The sequence below is a fragment of the Amblyomma maculatum genome, chromosome 9 (assembly GCF_055883805.1).
Source record: "Amblyomma maculatum isolate TAMU_Amacu chromosome 9, ASM5588380v1, whole genome shotgun sequence".
Lineage (NCBI taxonomy): Eukaryota > Metazoa > Arthropoda > Arachnida > Ixodida > Ixodidae > Amblyomma > Amblyomma maculatum.
The window spans coordinates 7,579,553-7,606,883 of NC_139352.1; the positions used below are offsets into that span (position 1 = coordinate 7,579,553).

Sequence of the window (27,331 nt, forward strand, 5' to 3'; positions counted from 1 at the left end):
AATCAGGGCCTTGAGTCCATATGGCTATTCCAGGCAAATGACGCGGGTTATTATTGTGTATTAACCTACCAAGTGAGTTGATTACCACGTTCTTCTGGGAGAGAGGACGCTTTTGTTAAAATCTGTGCTTCTGTGGGAAAGAAAGCACCGAAAGTAAAATTTTGATGGACAGTATTACAACGAGCATATGCCAAATCTGTCACAAATTGGTCAGTTAGTCCAGCTTAATTCTGTTGGTCTATTCTAACCGGCGGAGAAAGCGACTAATAGGGCCCGCTTTTACGGAGAAGCTCGACAATGTCAGCACGATTAGGACCATGCTTTTCTACGCGCATCTCTGAAGCTATGCTACTCCTTCAATCAATCACGATAAGAATACGGTCACGGAGTCCGTTTTGTTCGATTCCGTCCCTATAGTTTGACCTGAAAAGGGGAGAAATGCTCGATTTTTAAAACTAACTTTCGCAGAAGTAAACGCGTGTTTGGTTGTCAGAGAATCTACACATCAACACAGCCAAAAAGAGCCACGTGGTTTGTCCTTATTAAGCCTAGTTCTCTTTTTCTCGACCGCAGGAACCAAATAGTCGTACAAGGCCTCGGTTTCTAACCGCCATATATACAATCACCACCCGGAGACAGCGTTGTTTGTGGACGCCTATCTCGAGCGTGCTGCAGACTCCGCATTGTTTCTCGCCAAATCTCGTGCGTACTTTCGAAAGACAACTCGCTTGCAAACGAGCGATAGTGAAAATCGGCCCCTTCGGGCTGAGGTCGCCTCATAGCATTTAGGTATACTCTCTACGCACATCACTCAAATTAAGAGCCAGTTTCGGTTAAATGTGCTCTAATGAAAGGTTATAGTTTTATTCCATTTTGAGTCTTCAAGAGCAACCGCTATGCTTCGATGGAGACGAATGACTAAAGACGCTCATTCGCCAAGCATGGAGTGGAAATTAATCTGGGTCCCTCCCCTCGGGCCTCCCTCGTGTGCAGCTTCAGGACTTTAAACGCAAGAAAACAAGTCGAAACAGTCACTTTAAAAACGATGTTTTTCAACGAACACAAGCAAGTCGCATTATAGTTTTTTTTCTTCTGCTGTCGACTTCCGAACTTAAAACCAGAGATGCACCTTCGAACGTGGTGTCTGTTCCTTATATGAACCACGAAGCTTTCCACGGACTTTTGATTGAGCATGATTTCCAATGAAGCCATGACTTTGATCTCAGGTGTAGGACAGAGCCGGGTTTGTTTGAAAGAGGAAACAGTGCAGGCAGTTCAAATTTCACGCCTTTTTATTGCACCTACAAGTTACTATGCATGCTCGACTTATCTACTGTGTCTCAATTTTTCCTTATCTCACTTAATTCACTGGATTATTGACTTTTGCTTGTTTTACTTGATTTATGTGCGTAGAAAGTCTGTGAACGATGGCCAAACTATCTTTACAATTCACGAGTGATGAGCTATTGGCAACCGCTAGGCCACGAGATGAGCCCCCGCAGTTGTGGTTTTCCCTGATGATGTATTCTTAAATAGACGCTCTGCAAGGCTGTTTAATATTTCATTTATATATCTTCGATAGAGCCAGGCTCCATGTGCATATGTTGCTGCCAGTGGCGTTAGTGGTGGAAAATCAAACGATATTTGCGTATATATATATAATATCTGCTCTTATCTCATGTTGTAATAACCAGTTTCTCTTGCGCATATGTCGTTTTTGTCCCCCTTACTCAATCCCCTTCTGTGTCATGCAGGGTAGTATGAATAAATAAATAAAATCAATCGCTAACAAATTAAACATCGTGTTCGTGCCTTCATGTCAGCCACATTAGTTACCTGGCAGTAATATAAAAGCAAGGTGGCACGTATCATGTGCAAAGCTGGCCAGTGGTTTCCGTTAAACCGTTCCATAAACTGCAGGCCTAACATCCAAGCATACATTTCTAGTAGTTTCCGAACATCGCCCCTTAAAATTCAGTATACACTCAGTCATTGCCCAGAGATAAATGAGAACTTTCCGCGGGATAATTTTTAGTAGGCAGACCATCACCCGAAATAGAACAGTTCTTTGACGTGTGAACAAGACTACCTATCAGATTGTTGCCACTGCAGAGAGAGGAACGAGGACATCATAGCATGCTGCATGAGAGGAATGAACATGCTATTTTCGCACGCTTCCTTATTCACTGGACTGGCCAAGAAACCGCGTCGCATAACACCAGCACCGGCGGTGGCTCGTAGCATCACATTTCCAGAGCTTGAACCGGAGCGGTTAAAACGTGCATATATGGGGAGGAGAGATATCAAGTATCACTACAGGTATGATGTGCTGCGTCTAAGATTTAAAGCAGCGTACCGGTGAATGTCCTCCTTTATCCGACAAAGACAGCAGTGAAAAAGGCACTAGACAAGGTAAATATGCCCAGACAATGTTTTCTTTTTTCCTGCTGTCTCTGAGGATACTGACCTACGCAATCACGTAACACGCCATATTTTTGTTTTTTATTTATTTATTCTGATGGTCACGTTTTATGGGATTTAATGTACCAAATTGACTCAGGCTATGAGGAAATCCGTAGTCAAGGGCTTCAAATAATACAAGCACCAGGTTTTTTTTTCTTTTTAACGTGCTTTGACATCGCGCAGTACGCTGACGCCTGCCTTGCGTTTCGCCTCCATCAAACCGTGGCCGCCGAGGCCGAGATCGAACCCTGGACTCTTCGCTAAGTATAGTCAAGCACCCTAAACACTGAACCACCGCAGCGGGTATTATTAGAATGTGCCCGCTGACCGTTGGCAGCAACATGAGCACAAGAGAACCGAGATCACGACCAGGTGCGCCTATCAATTACTCAGTACTTTATATGCTGTAGTATGAGCACACAAGGAAGGTTGTCTTTTTCTTTCTTTACTCCGCTTTTTAAGATAATTTCGTAAACATTGTCTAGACTTGGTCTATACCATGATTCAAAGTAAACGGTCCTGACAAAGCCTAGTGCGCCTTGACAACATGAGCAGCATCTTATATGCTGAAGTAGTAAGTAGAAACGAAAACTCAATATATGTTTTGCACATCTTCCAGGGGCAAGAACAGCTGGACGCTGGAAAACTGTAAGAGCAGCATGCACATTACAAGTAAGATATCCCAAGCAAACATTAAGTTTTGCTCATAGATGTTTGGTGTTAAATGGTCAGACTCATTCAACCGCGTGCCTCGCCGCGGTTGTGCACTGGTTAGGGCCTCGACTACTGGGCCCAGGGATGCGAGGTCGAATCCCGGCCGTGACCGTCGCTTTTCGATGGAGGCGAAAAGCAAGGCGCCCGTGTGCTGTGCGATGTCAGTGCACGTCAAAAAAAACCTCAGGCGGTCGGAATTTCCGGAGCCCTCCACTACGGCGTCTCTCGTCGCCTGAGTCCCTGAGACCCCTTAAAGTAAACCAAATCGTTCAGTCGTGCGGTCAATACTATTAGCGGTAGCAGCGCCACCTTGAACGCAAAAATAGAGAGGTCAACCATGACAATCATTTCTGTCTGTCTGTCTGTCTGTCTGTCTCTGTGTGTGTGTGTGTGTGTGTGTGTGTGTGTGTGTGTGTGTGTGTGTGTGTGTGTGTGTGTGTGTGTGTGTGTGTGTGTGTGTGTGTGTGTGTGTGTGTGTGTGTGTGTGTGTGTGTGTGTGTGTGTGTGTGTGTGTGTGTGTGTGTGTGTGTGTGTGTGTGTGTGTGTGTGTGTGTGTGTGTGTGTGTGTGTGTGTGTGTGTGTGTGTGTGTGTGTGTGTGTGTGTGTGTGTGTGTGTGTGTGTGTGTGTGTGTGTGTGTGTGTGTGTGTGTGTGTGTGTGTGTGTGTGTGTGTGTGTGTGTGTGTGTGTGTGTGTGTGTGTGTGTGTGTGTGTGTGTGTGTGTGTGTGTGTGTGTGTGTGTGTGTGTGTGTGTGTGTGTGTGTGTGTGTGTGTGTGTGTGTGTGTGTGTGTGTGTGTGTGTGTGTGTGTGTGTGTGTGTGTGTGTGTGTGTGTGTGTGTGTGTGTGTGTGTGTGTGTGTGTGTGTGTGTGTGTGTGTGTGTGTGTGTGTGTGTGTGTGTGTGTGTGTGTGTGTGTGTGTGTGTGTGTGTGTGTGTGTGTGTGTGTGTGTGTGTGTGTGTGTGTGTGTGTGTGTGTGTGTGTGTGTGTGTGTGTGTGTGTGTGTGTGTGTGTGTGTGTGTGTGTGTGTGTGTGTGTGTGTGTGTGTGTGTGTGTGTGTGTGTGTGTGTGTGTGTGTGTGTGTGTGTGTGTGTGTGTGTGTGTGTGTGTGTGTGTGTGTGTGTGTGTGTGTGTGTGTGTGTGTGTGTGTGTGTGTGTGTGTGTGTGTGTGTGTGTGTGTGTGTGTGTGTGTGTGTGTGTGTGTGTGTGTGTGTGTGTGTGTGTGTGTGTGTGTGTGTGTGTGTGTGTGTGTGTGTGTGTGTGTGTGTGTGTGTGTGTGTGTGTGTGTGTGTGTGTGTGTGTGTGTGTGTGTGTGTGTGTGTGTGTGTGTGTGTGTGTGTGTGTGTGTGTGTGTGTGTGTGTGTGTGTGTGTGTGTGTGTGTGTGTGTGTGTGTGTGTGTGTGTGTGTGTGTGTGTGTGTGTGTGTGTGTGTGTGTGTGTGTGTGTGTGTGTGTGTGTGTGTGTGTGTGTGTGTGTGTGTGTGTGTGTGTGTGTGTGTGTGTGTGTGTGTGTGTGTGTGTGTGTGTGTGTGTGTGTGTGTGTGTGTGTGTGTGTGTGTGTGTGTGTGTGTGTGTGTGTGTGTGTGTGTGTGTGTGTGTGTGTGTGTGTGTGTGTGTGTGTGTGTGTGTGTGTGTGTGTGTGTGTGTGTGTGTGTGTGTGTGTGTGTGTGTGTGTGTGTGGAGAGAGAGAGAGAGAGAGACCGGTTTTCTCGTCGAAATATTACCTGCTGCTAGCATTAGTAATTCGAGCGAAAGCTTATTTATGACTCTATGGTAACCAAGATAATACTGCATAAAATAGCAGAAATTATGAAAATACATGCAGTACGGGTAGTGAATTTAGGAGTGAATCCCTCCATATTGAGGCGTCAAAACTATATATTACCAAGATTTCAATGCGAAAGAAATAAAACCATCCAACCTGGAGACGCAGACAACGGATGCATTTATTTTAATTATTGTAGGATTGTAGATGACTATTTCTATTTTGTTTTTATCTTAGAGTTCAAATTTACATCTGAACCGTGATCTGTTATTGTGGAGTCTGCCGTATGCGAACTGAACGGGCCACATTAACTTGTCGTAATTTGAGGCAGCAGCTGCAGTGATGAGATCATGTTCGCCGTTTTGAGGCAGACAAAACACGATCTCGAGTTCTGTCATTTATCACTCAGGCCCTCTGCCAGAGTCCAGAAGCAAACGTGCATTTCGGAACACCTCATCATTCTAACCGACAAAACGTTCTGTATATAACGCGCTGTGCCCTGCACGCGGCAGTTTTGAGCATTCACGGGTGTTTTAATGCTGTCTATATTGTTAGGTGAAAGTGCAAAATGCAGTTCGCTGGCTATTTCGATGGTTTAAACTGCACCGCAGAATATGGAGACAGCAAAGCAAAGGAAAATGAGCCTTCAGTAAATAAGCTTAGCTTAGGTGATTAACATCGTGGGCGTTTGACTGCGGTTATGCCACGCCCCCATCTGTTAAAAATCATTACTGTTTTACCACGGGTGCTCCATCTCGATATGGTAGGTCCAGCAGCTGTGTTTATACGCAGCTCACTCCAATGCTGTATACTTTAACAATTGACTAGCATAGGCAAACTGACTAGTACCGTTATTTATGAATATGTACTTCCGTCCATCGGTACTCAACATTGGTATAAAAATAACGACCAGATAAAAATGCACACAAGAAATCTGTGTAGTCGATCAAGGCCACAACAAGAACGCCACTTCTTTGCACGCAGTTTTTGTAAAGCATTCACAACCCATTCAAAGTAGCCAGAAATATCGAGATATTTAGGAGCAATAGGCAATTCCCTGAAAAAGCATTGCCACAATATATTCTTCTCAGAAGGGTGAAAGCAAGCCTGGATTTCATTCTAGAACAAAGGGGGAGTGACAGAGCATAACTGAAATTGCTGCTCAACTCACTCCCACACATTTCACATCCAACCGCGCGCGTGTTAGAATGACCTTTCGGAGCCTTCATCCGCTGCTTCGTGATTTAAAATGCAAAAGCGTTTTGCATGGAAGACGATTCGAGCTACGAAAGTCATACTAATACTATTTCTGTGTAGGTCGGAGACCTTTGTTTTTTCTCTGTTTCCAGGATGCCTATATTAAAATTTTCACCACAAGGCTACTCCCACAAGCCCGAGGACGTTGCCATCCCGCATTTTGTTGTAGTGGAGTAGACGAACATACGAGCCCGAGGCAACAGTTTTCACAAATGTGCGCGTTTTTGGAAGACATCGCCTCAACTTCGCAGTTTCCGTTCCACTGTAGCAAGCTATGAGATGTCAAACGAAGGCGGGTCGGGAATAATACACATAACTACAGCGCAAAATACAGGACAGAGATGAAGGAGGGACACCGCACAGCGCTCTGTGGTGTTTCTCCATCTCTGTCCTGTCTTTTGCGCTGTAGTTATGGATCATCGAAAACACGAACTCGCCGAACAGTAGCTTTTGTCGGAGTAATGCAAAGCTCATTTTACTTCAGTTCCCTTTCATTCTCATAGACCTTCTGGGAGATCTCTTAATAGCGATGGTACGACGTCGCTGGAGGAAATAACGAATGGGGCAAGTGATATAAGAAAAACGGAATTCACAACTAATATTTATGTTACTCAGGCTTAGTTCCGTGGCGACTCTTATAGAGCCCATCAGCCACTGCACAACAGCCTTTCTCCACTTACCGGATGCATCGACATCGACACCGAGGAACGCAATCACGCAGCAGACGACGTAGGCCCAAAATAACGGTCCACCGGCGGGAGCGTAGGTCGTCTGCATCCGGCGCGCCAGCCAGCGCATCTCGGGCAGCGCCAAGCAGACGACTCTCCCAAGAGCGAGCGCGAACACCACCGGCGCACACAGCACGGGTCACTCACTACCGCCACCGACAACCACACTTCCAGCATCGAACGCCCACCGGCCTCCCTCGAACAGGTGGCGGACGCAACATCTCGCTACAACGGCGTTTCCCAGTCGCCGAGATATCGAATCAGGCCGCCGAGCTTCGAAATCGTTGTCGTTCCTGTCGCCGCGGCGACCACCCATAAAAGCAAGCCGCTTCAGACGGCGCGGGCGTGCGCTCTTTCTAAGGTCGCTTAGCGCCGTTTGTCCGCTGGCGACTGCTCGTTCATTTTTTGCGCGTGGGTTCGTCCGCTAAATCGGGTATCAGCTGGCGAGGGTTGATGTCTTTCCCCTTTCCACCTTCCCCGTCGCCTCTCCCCCTCCCCATACTGCCTCTCTCGCTCTTTACCTCTCTCCCGCCTCTCAGCCCAGCTGTTTTGTACGCCTCCTCGTTCCTTTACGGCAGCGTTTACACCGTCCCCTCCTCTCCACGCTTCGTGTGTTGCGTGTCCCTACATATGCACTTGTTATGCAAGTCCACTCGGCACATCTATCTCTTAATTTGTCCATCTTCCCCTCGTACTGCCTAGTCTCTCGCTCCTGCTTTCCCTTCCCACCTTGCGTATGTATGTATATCCTTGCTTTCGTTTGCGCGTCTGTTGTCCCAGCCGCCTGCCTGTACACACACATGCCGTGTTTGCTACTCCAACCTGGCCCCCACGCCCCTTTGACTCATAGTTTTTCTTATTTTTCACGAAACCTAAACGCTGTTTCTGTATTATGCAGATGTGGGCAGTTCTTCTACTAGATTTTTTTTTTTTTTACTAACTTTGCTTTTTCGTTAACCTCTATCCCAGACTTGACTGCACGTTTCGCCGTTTCACTTTTTTTTCTTTTCTTTTTTTTACGTACGAGTTTTCCTGACTACACATTCGCCCACATCATCCAGCTACCTGCTCATCTGTCTGCCGGAGATTGTTTGCTGTTTCGCGCCTGTGCTATCATCCGCGTCCTGAAGTCCGCCATTTCCGCACGGCCGTCGCAGGTCTTCCCCTCCTCTCCTCCCTCCCCCGCCATTTCTTTTTTTTTTTTTTTTTGTTTTTGTCCACTGAATGAATAAACTCCTATGGTCGTGGGAGTCGAAGGATCCAATTTTTTGCTGGTAGTCGCCGCTGCAATGCTTCTGGCTGCCCCTTTGTCCATCCTCCTCCCTATTTGCCCTATTTAATGCACAGTATGAGCTTCAGGATGACGAAATTAATGAACGATAACGAAAACACGGATAAGGCTACAGAAACTGAAGACTGTTTTCAAAGGGTTAATCAAGTGAATTAAGTACTGGAACCGAGCAGGAAAAGAAGAAGCAGTCTTTAGTGATAAGTCCGAAATCCCATTGACTTGCACCAAGTCATGCCTAAAAATTCTCCGTCTTGCATAGAGTACCTGCTAGAGCAGGATTCATGGCTTGCGATTTCAGGAGGAGAAGGAGTAGGAGCATATGCGTAGATATTGCGTGCAAAACCCGCGCAAGGAAAAAATCGCTGAATCGATTTTTTTTTTTAGGTCCAGTTTTCTTACGGATGCGAATTTCCATTTTATTAAACTATAATTACCTGCCCTCTCGGTGACTCTGCCTGTGAGGCGCTCATTCACGTGGCCTGCCTTGAAAGAACATAGCTGTGACACAGTTCTTCGAATTTAAAGAAGCTGGTCTCAGAACAATACCTCTTTTCTGTCGGCGGTATTTTGCGATCATTCGTGGCACTTCCTAGAAAGTAACCGCCGACTCCTAACAGAGCGTTCCCGGAATCAAGCTGGCGCTATATATACTGTGCGTAAGGGTGCACGTCGGCCACACGTACCTGAGAGGTGAGCGCGTTGACACGGAGCTGCGGGTCGCATATACACCATTCAGCCTTCCACTTGGATGCAAGGATACGAGCACTCGCATTTTAATGGCACAATACTAGCGTAAAGGCTTAATTACATACTCGAATTTGCGCGTAGCTTGCATAATACAGGAAACCAAAACATCTCCGCCCGAAAACGGGTCCTGGCCGGGTCACATGAGAAAAATTGGAGGACACTTCAGCTCCACCGTTAAGGGTATGGCGCGATAGCGTTTCACACACACGGACCAAGGTGTTTCACTTTTATGCGCAGCATATTAACGTAGGTTTCGGGCCTTCGCGCGACGCCCGGCGGTGGCCACCATCGACCCTGAAGTGGGGTCATTTATTTATTTATTGTTTCCTCAAGGGTCCACAGGGGACATTACATGAGGGGTGGGCAAACAAAAAGTTAATACGAACACAGATGGTCTTCAATGGCGGTTTTGAATAGAACACGATTGTTGATGGCCGCCACTTCGGATGGAAGGTCATTCCAGTCATTGGCTGTTCGAAGAAAAAATGACATTTTATATGTTTCGGTGCGGGCCCGTTCAGGGTAGACGGCGTTAGGGTGACTATGACGAGAAAAGCGATGAGCGCGTGTTATCGGGGCAGTTTCATGATCGGAAGTGTGATAAAATTTATGATACAGCGAAAGACGGGCGATTTTACGCCGACAGGCCAGTGTTGGGAGATTAAGCTGAGATTTTAGTGCTGTAACGCTAGTATAGCGAGAGTAGTCTGAGCAAATGAATCTGGCGGCGCGGTTTTGGACTGCTTCGAGCGTGGTGATTAGGTTAGTATAGTGGGGATCATATGCAGCACATGCGTAATCAAGTTTAGGACGTATGAAAGTTATATAAGCAAGAAGCTTAATGGGAGGGGGAGCTAGTGATAGGTTACGGCGCAAATACCCTAGAACTTGATTGGCTGAATTGGTGATGTGGTGAATATGATGCGACCAGGTTAAATCTTTACTTAAATGGATACCAAGATACTTGTATGAGTCAACGGATGAAATAGGATTGTTGATAATTGTATAAGTATTTTCACGGTGGTTGCGCCGGCGATGGAAAGAAATAAGTGACGTTTTACTGCTATTTAGGGACATGAGCCAAGTACTACACCATTCTTCGACGCGTGCGAGATCTTCTTGAAGAATGGTGGCGTCGGAGGAATTATGTATTGGGCGGTAGATGACGCAATCATCCGCAAAGAGTCGGACATTAGATCTGATGTTAGAGGGTAAATCATTTATGTAGATAAGGAACAGAAGAGGGCCTAAAACGGTCCCCTGAGGGACGCCAGACAAGACAGGGGAGAGGGATGACGAGTGTGAGTTAGCATGAACGAATTGATAACGATCAGTAAGGAAGGCTCGAATCCAATCCAGAACTAGGGGATGAAGGTTTAGGCGTGACAGTTTAAGAATTAGGCGCGCGTGCGGGACTTTATCAAATGCTTTTTCGAAATCCAGAAATATTGAATCCGTGGGAATGTTACGATCTAAGCATGCGTGTATATCATGAAGAAAAAGAACAAGTTGCGTGTCACAGGAATGGTCTTTACGAAAGCCGTGTTGGTTAGAATGAAAAAAATTACGAGATGATAAAAACTTGGCAGTATGAGAATATATGATATGTTCCATAATTTTACAACAAACACAGGTTAATGAGATTGGCCTATAGTTAAGTGGTGAAGATCTGTTACCTTTCTTGTGGACTGGAATGACCTTCCCAATGCGCCAGTCCCGTGGTAATGAGCACGAAGAATATGACTGCTGAAAAATCAGAGACAATATGATACTGCAGAGGTCTTTGGTGTTTTTGAGGATTTTGGCATTGATGCCGTCAATACCAGCGGATGAAGAATTTTTTAGTTTATCGATGACCATGGCGATGCCGCGCGGTTCAAATGCAATGTTATCCATAGGTGTGTGAAGAAAACTGGGTGCATCAGGGAGGTTATTAAGAGGTTCGTTTGTGAATATAGAACAAAATGCATCATTTAGAATATTAGGAACCTCTGATTCAGAAGAGGAAACACCAGAATTATCAGTCAGAGAAATTATGCTAGAGGTGGAGGGGCAAATAGTTTTCCAGAAACGCTTCGGGTTTTCATGCAGCATGTTAGGCAAGATGGATGAGTAGAAGTTATTCTTAGTTTTGATGACCTCGGTATCGTAATTAGCCGCGGCAGTGTAATATTTCTCCCAGGCGGTAGCCGTGCCTGTAGTTTTAGCTGCACGAAATAATCGCTTCTTTTTGTTATTTAATCTTTTAAGTGTTTTGTTATACCATGGGGATCCAGGACGTTCTGTTACGGTTATGGTCGGGATATGTAAATTTATTAGGCGTTGCATTTCGGACTTAAAGAGTAACCAGTTAGATTCAAGAGAGCGTAGTGAAAAACCAGACGAAAAGTTATCAAGGAAAGCAGCAAGATCGCGGTTAAAGCCAACGTAGTTACCTTTATTATAGAGGGTAAGCGTTTTCTTGATCTTTTTCGCGTTTCGTAAATCACAAGAAAATGTAGCATGAATGGCCATGTGGTCGCTGAGCCCTTTAATGTAAGTGATGGGTGAGAAGCTATTAGGTTGTGATGTCAGCACAAGGTCCAGAATATTAGCAGAATGATCTGTTAAACGAGTTGGACGGTCGATTATTTGATCTAATCCAAACGTGAGGCAGGTGTGAACAAATTCACACTCAGGGTTAGATTTTGAAAGCGTGGAAGCAAGATCCGACCAGACGATAGATGGAAAGTTGAAGTCGCCAAACAATAAGATTGGAGTATTGGTATAAAGGGTCGTTAGCGTGTTTAGGGCATCATGCAACAAGGAATTAAATAAAGGATCATTGTTTGGGGGGCGATAGCATATACCAATGAGAACACGTGGATAACATGCATTACAGCAGAGCCAAACCATTTCCAATTTGCTTGAAATTGTCACACGTGAGCAACGTAATGAGCGATCAGTGGCAATGAGAACCCCCCCACCCCTCATTTCGCTACGATCTGCTCGAAATATATCAAAATTCGGAAGGGAGGGTAAAATCTCAGTGTCGCAAACAGTAGAGGTGAGCCAAGTTTCGGTTAACAGAATTACGTTAGCAGAACATGATTCAACGAGGTTACATAAAGCACCGCGTTTTGGGATCACACTACGGATGTTAGTGAATAAGAATGAGAATGAGGAACGGTAAGTCTGCTTCGCAGTGTGATTCTGTTGAAGTGGTTGCTAGGGTTGCTCATGTTCAACTACATGATTAGTGGTGCGATCAAATATATAAGTCTTACTTCCGGATATCAACTTGTCATGGCGTAATTTAAATTTTAGCCCTTCGCGTTTACCATAGTCATAGAGGCTTTTCCGCGCGAGACGGGTGTTTGGAGAATAATCCTCGGAGACACTGAAGCCAGTACCTTTGAATTTGCTATTCACCGATAGTACATGCTGCTTGTCTTTAAAATGAGCTAATTTGACGATAATCGGCCGGTTTTTATTTGGTGAATATGTGCCTAGTCGGTGGGCACGTTCAATGCTGCGAGGTTCGAGGGATACGTTTAGGTACTGGCTGCAGTGTTCAGTGATTATTTTTTCTGAATCTTGCCACAATTCATTGTCGGAATCTTTTATACCATAAAATACTAGATTGTTTCTTCGTGCTCGATTTTCCATATCGTCCAGTCGGGCAGTCAGTGCTTCCATTTCAGCCATGCATTTAGCTGTCGTAGATTTTATATTTTCGACTTCAGGTTTTATTGAGGAGAAAGAAGCGCAGTCTGCTTCAATTTTAGAAAGGCGGTTATTCACTTCAGTGAAAGCTTTTTCGTGGTCGGATAAAGATGTTTGGATTGATTTTATTTCAGTAAGCATTGTTAACTGCCCGTTCTGGACGTCCTGGATGGCTTTAAGCAGGTCGGATAAGGTTGGTTCGGTAGGTCCAGGATTGGATTCGACATCACCAGCCATTAGAAGCAAGTCAAAAATTACACAAGAACATTCATAGAAAATACTACATGCACAGTGTGGGCTTGGCAGCACGAATAAAAGGCGGTTACTTGAGCGTTTTGCATACAAGGAATGGCAATTGCTCACCTGTACAAGCAAGAAGGGAAAATTCCGAAGGTAAGTGTGGCCCATCATTTCCGTGCCGCCAAGCCCACTGAAGGTCGCTTTGCTGTGGAAAGGGTTTATGTAGACATGCCGAAGTGGTGATAACTGAATCACGAGGCAGGTTCCCCGATAATGTGGTTGGAGCTGATGTGATTGATCCAGGGCAGGAAGACGCACATGCGCAAGTTGGGATGCGCGATGGTCAGATGCGTTGGCTACGCGGCAACGGCACTCGTCCGAGAGGCGTTGGCTACGCGGCAACGGCACTCGTCCGAGAGATGTTGTTCCTGCTCCCAGGGAAGGCGTTCCAAGGCTGGAACGTGAGCGCGGCCACCGCTGTCAACGAGGGGCATCGGTACATGGCGTGGCACACCGGCAGGGTCCTGGAAGCGAGCGCAGCAGAGGCCAAGGAGCTGTACAAGCAAGAAGGGAAAATTCCGAAGGTAAGTGTGGCCCATCATTTCCGTACGTGACATGACGTCACGTGATCCTCATTCACCGTTAGCCGTAATACGATTTGTATATCTCTCTGTAGCGAATGTGGAGATAAGACTTTAAGCAATAATGTGAATATGTACTGTACCTATTTTTTAACCAGAAAGGGTTTATTGGTTATTTCTTTTAGATATACGGAATCCCCGAACTCAGCCCAGGTATGAGTGATGCATAAATAAAGATAATACATCAGAAGTGACCCATACACATAGAGTGCAAAAAAAAAGAGAAAACTACAAAACAATGCGAAAGAATTACTAATGAGTTTGCATGAACGAAACGACGTATGACCTGACAATTGTGATAACTTGTTCCACAAACTTCGTAGTGAAAAAACGAAAACGATACGTAATTTGTTAGAACAGGCGGGCGTCGAAGGTTGCGGATGTAAGTGTTTGGATTGCATGTGTTCCTTGGCGAGTTGTGCGCGTTACTGTGAACAGTTCACATTGCGATGAATCACTATAAGACTAGCCCGTGTAAATTATTGCATCATATTAGGTGCTGAGTATTTCGTCACTGTACGCGTAAACTACTTATCTGCTGTATAATAAGCTGTGGCACAGTTGTGCGTCAGTTCCTTCTTCATAAGGTGGTACGATGATATATACCCTATTGTACGGCTTCGTTCTGTATCTTCTTGCCGCCATCAGTCGTATCTAATTTTCCTCTTCATCAAAGGTCGGGTTACTTTCCTTGTCTCCAACCTCCTATGTAAACGTACTTCAGACAAGCAAAGGTTGAACCAGACTTTTACCGAAATCAGTTCCCAGAGGCGTTGCTTAACCTTCATTTTAAGCACTTCCGTCTCCCTTCATTCCTCTGCTAATAACGAGACACCACACGCAGCGAAACTAGTTGCAGTGTCGCTGCTGTCCGTACACGGAACGAAAAGTTAGTTCGTTACCATTCTATTACCCAATGCATGCCTGCTACCACGAAGACATCGTGTCTAGTAGCGTCGGGCGGTAGATGAGTGCAACGTGCCACCGTACCAAATGTGTCAGTGGCTATCGCCCTCCTCTTTCTCTGCACTAGTAGAGGAGAGGGAGGGAGAGGCAGCGGGTCACCACATGGCGTGCGTGCCACCGAATCCGCTTTCCGCCGCCTCGGTGTGGGAAGCGCCATCAGCTGCTCGCTCGCGGGGGCGAGAATTCGGCGGTGGCGCTGCCTCCGCGCTTCTCGTGTGAAGCTCGCATCTGGACGGCTGTCTACTGTGCGCGCTGCGCTAGAAGCGTGCAGCGGAAAAGGCTGTAGGAGAAACGTCTGCACATCAGTTGCCTTGGTTGCAATAATACCTGCATTCGAATCTCGTTAACTAAACTCGGTTAATCCGAACTTCCGGTTAAACCATGATAACCATTTGGTCCTAGCTACATCAAGGGTTTATTGATTGGTTATGTTCACTGAGGATGATAACGATAGCATTACTGACATTCAAGCGGAGTCCGATATGGTTCTCATTTTGACCGGTGATCAAGTAGATTTTCAATCCCAGAGATCTAGCTATCAATGATCGACTGTGTAAATCTCTTTTCATTTCATTGTGATCCATTATTAACTTCCGCCAAGCGGCTGCCCAGGGAATAACGACGTTGTGATTGTGGCTCAGCCAATGATGAAATGCCAAATGGAATAAAAATGAAATGGGCTAGTCCGCGTCCCTGTCAAGGTGATAGCCCTTTTTACAGTCGAATTCAAAAAATGTAACAAATTCTATTGCCGATCAGCGATTACAAAACACTCGATGTTATGTACACTTTGAAGAAGAAAAAAAAAGACATTATTATCGAGCTCATTAGTCTGACGCAAAATATTCATAAAGCACCAGAGAGCACGGTGCGCATTCTTATTTCTGGCTGAGTAGAGTCGACCATAAACCCTGGCTGCTCATTGGAGGGTCAAATTCTAAAGTTAAAGCTCAGCTACTTTGGTCATCTGATGAGAAGAGAGGAGTCGCTGGAGAAAGATTTGATGTTGGGAAAGGTTGAGGGTCGCCGGAGAAGGGGTAGGCAGCGAACGCGATGGTTAGATGGCATCCTCGAGGCACTGCAGATGAAGTTATGTGATGTTAGAAAGATAGTGAGAGACCGGAAAGCGTGGCGTGACATGGTCCATAGGGTCACGAAGAGTCGGACACGACTGAACTGAACTGAGAGTCGAATGCTTTTCTAATGAGTGTATAATTTGCCTATTATTTAGGCATCATATTAAACTTAACTGTAGCTGTGCGCCTTGGCACGTAACGATCTCTTTCGAATGGCTTTAGCATAGTTGTCTGATTGGCTATTCATGTTCACGTATAAATCGATAACAATGCCTACAATCGCAGCCGGATGGCCCTGGCGAATCCCCATTAACAAATGTTGCTACCCAAACCTCATTCTAAAATAAGGAACCAATCTCACGAACAGTCACTTGCAAAAAATATCGGCGAATTCGTACCCAGGTGACAAGCTCTTCTGAACACAGAACGGTTCCCTCAGTACAGCGCCGGAGTGCCTGCCAGCGTCTATGATCATCGATGTGATATCCAAGGCACTGCTCAATCGGATTCGTTTTATGCTTGTAGAGACTGACTCAGGAACTCGGCTCGTTATCTGACCGAAATCAGAATGCTAGCCATACGTCTTCAGACACCTGTTAACCACGACATCACGCCTACCAGTGGTCAAGTCACACTTACGAGTAAAAGCGGACTAATTCAAAAGAATAGATCAAGAAAATAACCGCTACAAATACGACCCAAACTAAAACTCCTCTAATTCAGGTCCCTGGTAAGCGCCTTAGAATTTGAGCTCCTGCAACACTGCACCGTTTTAGTGAGAGTGCACTCGGTCTGTTTGTTATGCGCACCCACCCCTTGCCGACGCCGAGGGAGCCGCAGACGCTCGGACCGACCCGAATGCGTGCAACACCACCGCACAGGCCGGTCACTATATAGTGCGCGCATACTAGTCGGGGTGCACGTCTCCTGTGCCTAGCTTAGCAGGACGATTACTTGTGACTCGTCGTGGCGAAGGCGGTGTGATTGTTAAGCAGTAAGGCGGCATTAAGCATGCACGCTGGCTTAGCTCGGGTCACGGCAGCGCAATGCGGGGCAGAGGGCTACTGCGATCTGTGCTGTTCCGCGAGCAGGAACGAACTCGTGCGCGCATAGAGACAGAAAGCGAATGCAACAAAATTCCAGCAAGGCAAGAAAGAAGTAGAGCAAACTGACCTACTTAATTGTCGAAGGACGTTACTTACGTTTTGCGGTTCACTCACACCTCTAATCAAAGCAATCATTTACTGACCCCGTAGTCGACTCAAATTGAAAGAGGTATCTGCCCCTGTTTAGAATGACAGTGTGTGGGGTTCTTTAACGAGGGCTGCATCTTACAGTACGCGGGTGTATTTCGTTTTGCCCTCATCGAAAGGCGGGGGCCACGGCAGGGATCGGAGCCGCTTCAGTGGAGCGTCCTCACCACTCAATCACCGCGGTGGGGTTTTAACTAGCCATTACACGAAAATCCGTCCGTGCCAGTTGTTGCGTCCGCCGCAGTGGTTCAGTCGTTAAAACGATCAGCTATTGAACCGAAGTACCCAGGTTCGAGGCTGGCCGCGTTTCGATGTACGAAAAATGCAAAGGCGTGGGCGTGCTGTGCGGTGTCAGGGCACGTTATCTTCCCTAGGTGGTCGAAATTATTTTGCATGCGGCCCTACAACATGGCACCTCTTTCTCTCCTTTGGCTCCCATCTTCCTCCTTTCCATTAAATGACCCATGAACAGCTATTTACGATTATGACAATCATTAGCTGATACCGTGACGTTGAAAAAATGATAACAGCCAATCACTTAATTATGCCTAAACTAGACAGAAGATTCAAACATGACCATGAGAAGATATTTACCGCCGCAGGTCACAGCAGGAATGGCTGTTCCTGGCCCTGCGTGGCTGGGACGGTGGGTCGGCGCCGCTTGCGACGAGGGCTGGCCAGCCACCGAGTTTTTGTCTGTTGTGGGCCGTCGTTGCACTCGCCAGCGATTTGGTGGTGGATGACGGCTGTTGCGTCTACTCCATGCTTTCTTTCATTCCTGGTGCTCTTCTGGTAACAATGAAGTGTTAAAAAGGTCTCGTCACGTGAAGATACTCTCAGCTGCGTTCACACAATCTGCAATGCGCGTGACCAACACATCACGTGATACTTGTACATTCCAGGGTCAGCCCAGGAAAAGAAAACCTAGGAGTCGAGCTATAATTTAAAGGACGCCAGCGTGCAACAGGAACCAGAAAGCTTGGCTTCCAAAGATATCAAATGCTTCAGCAGACGCGTTTGCCGATCAAGATATGAGATAGCGGCACGTGTTTTGTCTGGGATAGGTGAGACTTGCCGAGACTAGGCCTAACCCCAGCAGAATGTAACGGAGCAGCCGAAGCACAGCTTTTGCATTCCCGACCCCTGCCCAGATTACGCTAATTCATTCCTAACGTTTCAACCCCGCCCGGGACAAAACCATACTAGCAGAACATTCCCCGCCTCTCTTCCCAGTCACTGCAGTTGCGAACTGTGACGTGTGTTCAAACCCTGTAAATGCCGAGGCCTCGGAATCTATGTCATGCCCCACGCTCGCCTGTCCACTGTCATCGGCAATCGACAGTGTTGTGTCTGTGCAAGAAGTTCATCCGAACGTCGCCAACCACTGCTGGTTACTGTTTTCATGGCATTCTAAACTTCATCAGCTGCACTTTCTGCGAATCTCCGCGGTGAGGTGTCATCGGCGCCGCACCGTGTGTCAGCCAGCTTCAGCTCTGCGTGCGAGATCAAAGTTCCTCACCCGCAGGCGCCAAAGTGGTAAGTGCGACTGTCAGTTAATGCCCCTTGCGCCGCCATATATATATGGCAATGTTGTCCCCCGCTTGGTTTAATATCATCAGAATCTGGAATGCATTGGACGCTGTTTTGAACACCCCTTTAACGAGGTGTCATTATTCTGAAATATTTGCAGCGCCGATCTTCGTATGTAGGGCTAGAATTAGCAACAAAAAAAAAATAAATAAATCCACATTATGTTTTTTGGAGCATTAGCGTGTATCTGCAGTCATTATAGTGTATAAAGAGGTTTTAGCTCATCGTCCTTGCATTCAATGTTAACGACGTTCTCATTTAACTTATCCCATGTAATTTACTTAGAAAAAAAAACAGGACGAAATAAATTATCATAATCAAAATGACGCCATACCATCTGAAATGTTCAGTATTTACGCCACTGCTGGTGATCTATCATTCATGATCCCAGGGTACTTTCCGAAAGTACTCGTCCCATTCTGATTCTAGTTATTGACGTACGTTTCGTGACCTGGATCTGCAGCCACAATCCGTCGTCAGTAGACTTATTTCGTTATTACATCTAGGTCCTCGCTACTATCCATTTCGCCATAATGCTGTGTATCTCCATTAACCACAGATATTTCTTGGCACTGGCGATAATTCCTCGGAATGACGAGCTCGAATGTCCCTGCGACGTGTTGATTTTAGCACCATGCATTGTGTTACGGGATAGGAACACATTAGAATGATATTTTCTTAAGCGTGTGCTCAGCTCGCCAACGTGCGGTGTCATTTCGCGGCTTTACGCCGATTATTGTGTCAGATTCGCACACCGTGTGCAATCGATTCGCATACGTTAAAACTTTGCCACCTTTTTAATAAAACAATATCTTTATAATGCCGTGTGGCCTTCGCAATGCTGTTGTTGTACGTGATCCCTTTATTCCACGACTTTTGTAATGTACAGAGCTCGTTCTGTCGAAAAGGCATCGCTACCCCCGAATTACGAAAAACGTGTCGGAAAAATAGGTGCCAGCATGTGGCAGCCACCGGAACTAATCGAGACCTTCTACGTCGTTGCGGAGACAGATGGCGCCTCCATGTTCCACGTCTGAGGCACCGTACCAAGCCTCAAAACGACTTTCGCAATGCGAAATGTGCGTCTGCGTCGATTTTTCTCAATGCGGAAGCACCCAACTAGGCCACAGGCCGCTATCGCGTGATACCCTTGAGGCGGAGCGTAAATGTTCCCCTGATACTCAAAGCCTCGCGCTTTCAATGTCATTATTAGCGCTCAATACTAACTACCCTTTTCAGTGATTGCGACCAACTTTTAAACCGAATTCTATAATATTGCTACGACGATGACAAAGTGGCGCGGGGCGGAGCGCTCGCGCCAGGCCCGCTGGAGGCTGCTCAGTGACTACCGTGGACTGACTCATTGATACCTGACGCCTGTTTTCCTGTTGCCTGACCCACTGCGGTTTGGTCCTCTGCAAGTCTTGGACTCTTCTGATTGTGAACTGGTGAGGCCGTTCCGCGGGTGGGGGATTTTGCCAGGTTTCCCCTTTGTGGTTTAGGTTCCATGCCTAGCTAGAGCTACGGTCATGACATTGTCTTCGCCGGGCTCAGGTCCGGCAAACTGGTTCGCCAGTTTGCCGGCAGATAACCTACCTCTAAAATGCTTTTCTGCAAATGGTGTCAAACATATCCCCGTGGCACTTATTCCTGTTGGAGATGGATTAATTAAAATAAAAATATCCTCGTCTAATCCAAGATCAACTAAAAGCTGCAACCAGCCGATACCTGCAAATTTCGGAAGTGCGAGCTTTTGGTAGAAGAGGTTTATTATGCAAATCTGATGACTTTGACTGCGTTGCTGACTTACTGCATTGTACTACATTTGCCTCATTGCCGGCGAAGGCATTTATTCCAGAACAGCTTGCATGCGTGAAGGGAATAATCCGCGGGGTTGATTCATCCGCTACGCCAGCAGAGATTCTTGAGGACCTGAGGCCGGTGTTGGTATCATGTCAGTGTACCGTTGTAGCAGACAGGCTGGAGGCTCACGCGTACCAACGGAGTCAGTAATTGCCACATTTGCAGGGTCCTCTTGCCCAAGTAAAATTAAACTTTGGCCAATTATATACCGTGTTGACCCTTTGCATCCTCGGCCATTACAATGCGAAAATTGCTGGCGTTTTGGGCACAGTGCCAAAGCGTGCAAGTCGGCAACGCGCTGCCGCGTTTGCAGCGGTGATCATGCTTCAGACAAATGCACATCTGAGTCTATTGCTGCCTTTGCCAATGCAGTCACACAGCGGATGATCCCACTTGTCCAAAGAGGGCCGATGAGCAGAGTGTCCTAGACATTATTTAACGCTACAGGTGCTCGCGCGCAGAAGCTTATGCCCTAGTAGCAAAAAAAAAAAAAAACAGTGCATACGCAAATGTTGTCCGCACCTCAACTCCTGATGTTGAAGCAAGCTTAACAAAGTCGGTTGTTGCTGTAGTAGAGAAGGCTGTTGCTGGGGTAATTGATCGACTGATTAATACATTCAGCGATGCTTTGCAGAAAGTAATTTCCGCACAGGCTGCATCGTCTTCCTTGGATACTCTAACCCCGTCTATCTGCTCAAATTCCTATAAAACATTAGATAACATTCAACCTACCTCCTCTTCTGCGTCCACGCCTGTGGAAGCAAACGATACTGACTCAATCCCTATTTCTACCGCATGTCAGTCAGATGTTGAGATGGCCTGCCCTTCTCTGAAGCGTCGGGCTTCCTCTTCTCCTAATAAATCGGACCATCCGCATGTCAAATCTAAGAAAGGTACTCAAGGAATTGCAAAGAAAACGGATGTGTTGAAAGAGGCTGTTGCTGCCTCATTTTTAAAGCAATAATCATGGCGGGAATCTCTGTACTCCAGTGGAATTGTCGCTCTATCTTATCTTCTTTCGACGACCTACAGCACCTTATTCTTAAAATACCCCGGATATTATCTTACTGCAAGAAACTTGGCTCTCTCCTAATCGTCCTTTCACAGTTAAAAATTACCGTGTTTTTAGAGCTGATCGCCCACACGGCAGGGGCGGAGGCTTGTTAACATTGATTTTAACAAATCTAGTTCATCGTGCTAAAGTGGTTCATGAATTCATTGGGCCTGATTGTGAGATACTTGCCGTTGAGTTAATTGTCCCGCAGTGTGTCCCGGTCATAATTGCAAATATCTACTTTCCCACAGGCGTCCGTGGGAAAGCTTTGCTGACAATTTATTCAAATGCAGTTTTGGCTGGGGACTTCAATTCCTATCATGTCATATGGGGTTTCAGAACAGACTATAGTGGGCAGTTACTTTGGTCTTTGTTGTCTAGAAATTATATTCATTGTTATAATAGTCGCGCCTATACTTATATGAGAGCAAATTCTCATTCAGCTATGATTTAACATTAGCTACAAATGGTGTTGGAGTATCATCGTGGTCTACAATAGACCTCGGTACTTCAAGTGGACCACTACCCTATCACTTTCAACATTGCTTGTAATCCGATTAGGTCAACTGGTACATCGTGTAAATTTGTCAACATTACCCTGTTCAAGAAATGTCTATGAGAGGCCTTCAGGTCATCTGCCCCTTCCAATAAATCGAATCGCGGTCCTGAAGTATTGTCTTCAGTTTTAGACGCAACTCGGCGATCAGAGTTTACAGTTCAGACTGCCATTAAAAACAAGACTCCTTTGAGCTGGTGGAATGAAGAATGCCAAAAAGCCTATCGTCAGCGGAAAGCCGCATGGAAGCGCCTAGCCCATAATCAGTGCCCAAACAACTGGATTAATTACAAATTCTTTGCAGCTTCGTCTAAAAGAACAATGTCCAAGGCTAAGGAAGAATATAATGCGAATCTGAACACCTATTTGTCTAACCCAGCCAACCGGAAATATGTCTATAAATACATGGAACGTACAAAAGTTTTGCCCTCCTTTCATACCACCCAGTCCACCGTTTTGCCTAAAAAAGATGAATTAGATCAATTGGAATCAATTGCCCAAGGCCTTGCGGCGCGCTTTCAATCTTGCACTACCTTTTCTTCAAACCCATTGCAGTTTGGTATAAATTTCACTGAGGTAACTATATCTGAATTAATGTCTGTAGTTAATTGCCTGTAATCGGCTGCCCCTGGAGTTGACAGAATATCTGTTGCCATGCTGAAAATACTATTCAAAGACTTTGTCTCGGACCTATTGCAAATTGTGAATTGGTCTTTGGAAAAAGCTTGGATTCCACAAGCTTGGAAAACATCGAAAATTATTTTACCACTTAAAGACCAGGGGAAAGGGTTTGATCTCGACAACGTTCGGCCGATTGCTATCACTTCAAATTTAGTTAAGCTTATAGAACGGATAGTCTGTTCTCGTCTCACGGATCATGTTCTATCCTTCCAAGGCTTTAGCGAGGCCCAGATTGGATTCCGACAGGGATGCTCGATTTGGAACACACACGTAGACTTGGAGAGTCGTATTAGGGTTGCCATGAGGCAAAAAGAGGTTTCAGCTCTAGTTACGTTAGATATTGCCAAGGCGTACGACAACGTACAATACAACATTTTGCTTCATAAGCTAGCTGATCTACATCCTCCATTATACATCTTTGCGTGGATTGGGGAATTATTAAAGGATAGATCATTCTTCTGCACACAGAATGCATTAAATTCCAACATTTACACCCAGTCAAGAGGTGTACCCCAGGAAGCAGTCCTGTCGCCGTTATTGTTCAATATATTAATGCGTGACATTCCTATTCATCCGGCCGTCAAAGTTTATGTGTATGCAGACGATATAGCTTTTTTCTTTTTTTTGCTTCTGCCACAAATATTCAAACCCTATATCAATTGTTGCAAGATTATCTAAATGCCCTTGAGGTCTGGCTGGACAGCCTAAGGCTAACTTTAAATGTCAACAAATGTGCCGTCCTAGTATTCCCACGGACATCCCCCGTTAACATTTCCTTGTATTATCATTCTGTCCTAATCCCGCAGGTTGATTTTATTAAATATTTGGGAGTATTATACGACCAACGGTTGCCTCAAATTAGAAGCCTTGTGCTTAAAGGTGAACGTGCCCTTGGCCGTTTGATAAGAATCATCAATAAGAAATATGGTATGCGTCGGGACACTCTGCTCTTGCTTTATAAGACCTACGTACGACCAATACTTGAATCCGGCTCCATTCTCTTTTCTGGGTGCCCAAGGTACAAGCTTGAGCCCCTGTTTGTTTTAGAACGACGAGCTCTGCGCCTTTGTTTAGGTCTGCCCAAATCAGTGGCCAATGCATTGCTATACTTGGAAGCTCGGATACCTAATCTAAATTCCCGGTTTCAGCTTCTAACTGTGCGAACATATTTAAGGTCTTTGGAGCCAGTCCCTGGAGTGGCTAACCCAATATTTACTTCGATCCCATCATACTTCTTTGACAATATTCGGCCTAGGTATAAGCTCCCTCAAGTTGTGTTTACTAATTCCCTGCTGTCCAAACTTTCAGTATCAGTAACCTCTTTAGTACAAGTTAACCACCGGCGGCCTGATCCTATAATTTCATTTGATGACACCCTCCTAAGGAATGCTAAGCATTTGCCTGCCAATGTATTAAATGCCCTTATAGAGGATTACCTAGACAATTTTCCGAGCCATATTGCCATTTTTACAGATGCGTCTCAGCAGGATGAAAAAGCAGCTATTGGCATATACTTTCAGGCTCTTGACTGGAGTTATTCCTTTCGGGTCTCAGACTATACGCCAATTTTCGCTGCTGAGTTTCTGGTCATTGAGTTGGCCTTGACTAAAATCCCTAGTAATATTTCTAAGGTTATTTTTCTTTCTGACAGCCTATCCGTGCTGTTATCGCTCGAAAATTCGAAGGACACTCTGCTTTACCGTTCACTTTATTTTTTCCTTCCGCCTCACATTTCAGATTTGCGTTTTCAATGGGTCCCAGGCCACTGTGGTATTACATATAATGAAAGGGCAGATTTTTGAGCAAAATCCCCTCTTAGTGGACCTCTTGTTCCATTCATACCTAATACCGTTTACTTAACTTTAGCACGATTTCAAAATTTCCAACGTCTCCATCACCTCAGTAACGAGCCTCTCCTTTCTGCACCAGATTACCAACACCTCAGATGGCCTTGGCGTGGCCGCATGTGTGTTTCAAGGATATGTGAAGTGTCTATGACTCTCTTGCGCTGCAGATTACCTAAACTAAATCTGTATTTATGTCGTTCGGGGCTATCCGCTACTAACCTCTGTGAGTCTTGTAAAGAAATTGAATCCATCGATCATTTTTTTTTTTTTTCTCTTCTGCCGGAGGTTCGCATCTCTCCGCAAAATATACTTAGCAACTCTCCTTTCGAGATTAGGCCTTCTACCAACCATTCCAGTTCTCCTCTCCTTCGGAGCAAGCGTCAAGAGATATGCCTTAAAACCAGTTTGCGATTTCATTCATTATTACATAATTTCAGGTACGATTTCAACTTTTCTTTTCCTTTTTATTTTTTTCCAAATTTTAGTTAAAGATCCATATTTATCTGAATACTCCAGTCCTTGAACATAATTATTTACAAACTACAATGCACCCTAGCCAATCCCCCGCCGTGGATATGTGCCATTTTGTCTCAGGTCATCATCATCATCATCATCATCATCATCATTAAAGCATATTTCATCGTCATGTCATCACGTCGTTCTGTTTCTGTTGTGTCGCCGTGTTCCATCGCTTGTCATGTCACCACGTAACATTTGGTTGGAGGTGCGGTTCATCCCCATCCTCGCCTTGCACCTTCGAAGCCAACCGTACGCCGGGTCCATCTGCCGAAAGCCCGTGGAGATCGCCGCCCAGCTCTACCCCAGCCCTTTTTGCTCAGACCCGACCAGCCGCTATCCCCAGCCTCGTCCCCAGCCCTGACCACAACACACGGCGACCAGGAAGAGCCTAAAGCAGACCCTACCGACCCTACCGACACACAAAGCGACCTCACAACCGCTCGAGCGAAGACAGCACCCCCGCCCAAGCCGTTCGGCTTCGGCAAACGGTGAAGATTGGACTTGGTGCTCCGGTGCAAGCATTGTTCCCATCTTCCCATTCATTGTGGTGTCCAGCGTTTCATGTCCCAATCCTGTGTCTGTGTTCATCGTCACGTCATGCATTGGATTTCTAGCAATCGATCGGGACGATCGCTCGGTGGCCCCGGGTAATGCTACGATGATGAAGCGGGCAATGGCGCGGGGCGGAGCGCTCGCGCCAGGCCCGCTGGCCATTAAAGCATATTTCATCGTCATGTCATCACGTCGTTTTGTTTCTGTTGTGTCGCCGTGTTCCATTGCTTGTCATGCCACCACGTAACAATATCACGAAAATAGCATATTCGACGCTGACTTACATTTTATGGTGTGATAAGAACCCCCCCCCCTTCCTTCGATTTCTGTTTAGTAGCTGGGGTGCCAATTTCGCCAGAATTTTTTGCCATTCCGAAGGGCGAGTGTTCGAGACGCAGCGCATTAAAGGGAGGGAGTTGCTATAGTCGGAGAAGCGTACCTGTGTTCCCTGAATCGAAACGCGGGTATATGTAATTGTACTCTCCGCCGGTGTAATACAGCTCCTCTATTAACCATTAACTTGTAGTGTGTATTAACGTAATAGGCTAGATTAGTTTACTAAGATTAGAGCTTAACGAGCGCAGGGTAAAACGAAAGGGCCTGAACACTGCAGTTCTGTGCCGTCGTCGACTTTATGCGCTCACACATGTCAACTTTATTAATCATGTTGCTTCGCGCTCGGCACTGCTTCTACGCCCTGTTCTATACTCGGCACGAAGACAGCGAAAATGGTCAACCATAGATGAGCACGCGACACACAATAACGCTGTTATCAGCTGATTTTATTTCGTCTGTGGTTGTTTCTGCACTCTCTTCTTACTGAATGTGATTAACTAACTAGCCCAGCACGATGCTTTATTGCAGCCCTGTTTTAGCTCTCTCATTTCCAGAGGAGAAGCGTCACCTAACATTTTCGCCATCGGATACAGCTCGAGAGCGGCTTCGCAGCAGCTAACCTCATTGCAGGCAGAGAACAGTTCTGGGATAAACGGGAACAAAAAGCCTGAGGTTGGTTCACACATTAGTGACTAACGCTCTAACGAGTAATGTAACCTGTGTCTGATTATGTAAACCTACAGTCATGTAGTTGGGGACAGCTCGTAAGAATACCACCTGCGAGCGTTCCTTGCAGGTTGGATTTGTTTTGGTGTTTAACGCCCCGAAGCGAATCAGGCTATGATAGACGCCGTAGTGGAGAGCTCTGGGAATCTCGACTACCTGAGGTGTTCGCTGGTACTGATATCGCACAGCACTCGGGTGCTGTTCTTTCCACCTTCATCGAAAGCGTCCGCCTGAATGACCCGACGTTATTTTGCATCAGTCGGAACTCCCGAGCCGATGGGCAGGTCTTTACGCTTTCCGAATGTTTTGCCAATTGCAGTAAGTTGTCCCGACTAGATTACTGCAGACTTCAGTGCGGAATTACTATTACGAACTGCATAATTGTAAAACAGCGCGAACAACGGTATAAACTTGGCCAAATGAAGACACACCGTCACAGAAGAAATTCACAAACATGCCTTACGAATATACCCCCCCCCCCCTCCCCTCCATTTCATATCTTCAACTTCGTTCCGCAGCATCTTTCTTCAGGATCGTTCCTTCTCTCATGTACTGTATAATACTGTTGTATGAAGCATTTCTACAATCAGCGTTTCCTAAATGGAATGAATACGATACAGCAGGTACACAGCACACGCTAACAGAGAGACAAAAGTTGGAGACAGAGCTGATTCATTTCAGAAGCAGGCGGACATGTACATGTGGATACTGTCCTGGTGTGACACATGCAGGCACGATGCCGCTTCTGAACTCTGTTCCGCATCTT

The 27,331-nt window shown here is 46.0% G+C and overlaps 1 protein-coding gene across 2 annotated transcripts in view; it reads right to left on the bottom strand.

Annotated features, from left to right (window-relative positions):
- Positions 1–7,325, bottom strand: part of LOC146178193 (cell adhesion molecule Dscam1-like) — a 54,049-nt gene extending 46,724 nt beyond the window's left edge. For both annotated transcript variants that reach the window (XM_084578008.1, XM_084578007.1), the window contains exon 1: positions 6,875–7,325. In XM_084578008.1, coding sequence (XP_084434134.1) covers positions 6,875–6,992 — 118 coding nt within the window. In that variant the 5' untranslated portion in view covers positions 6,993–7,325. The remainder of the gene's footprint in view (positions 1–6,874) is intronic.
- Between the last annotated feature and the right edge of the window lie 20,006 nt (positions 7,326–27,331).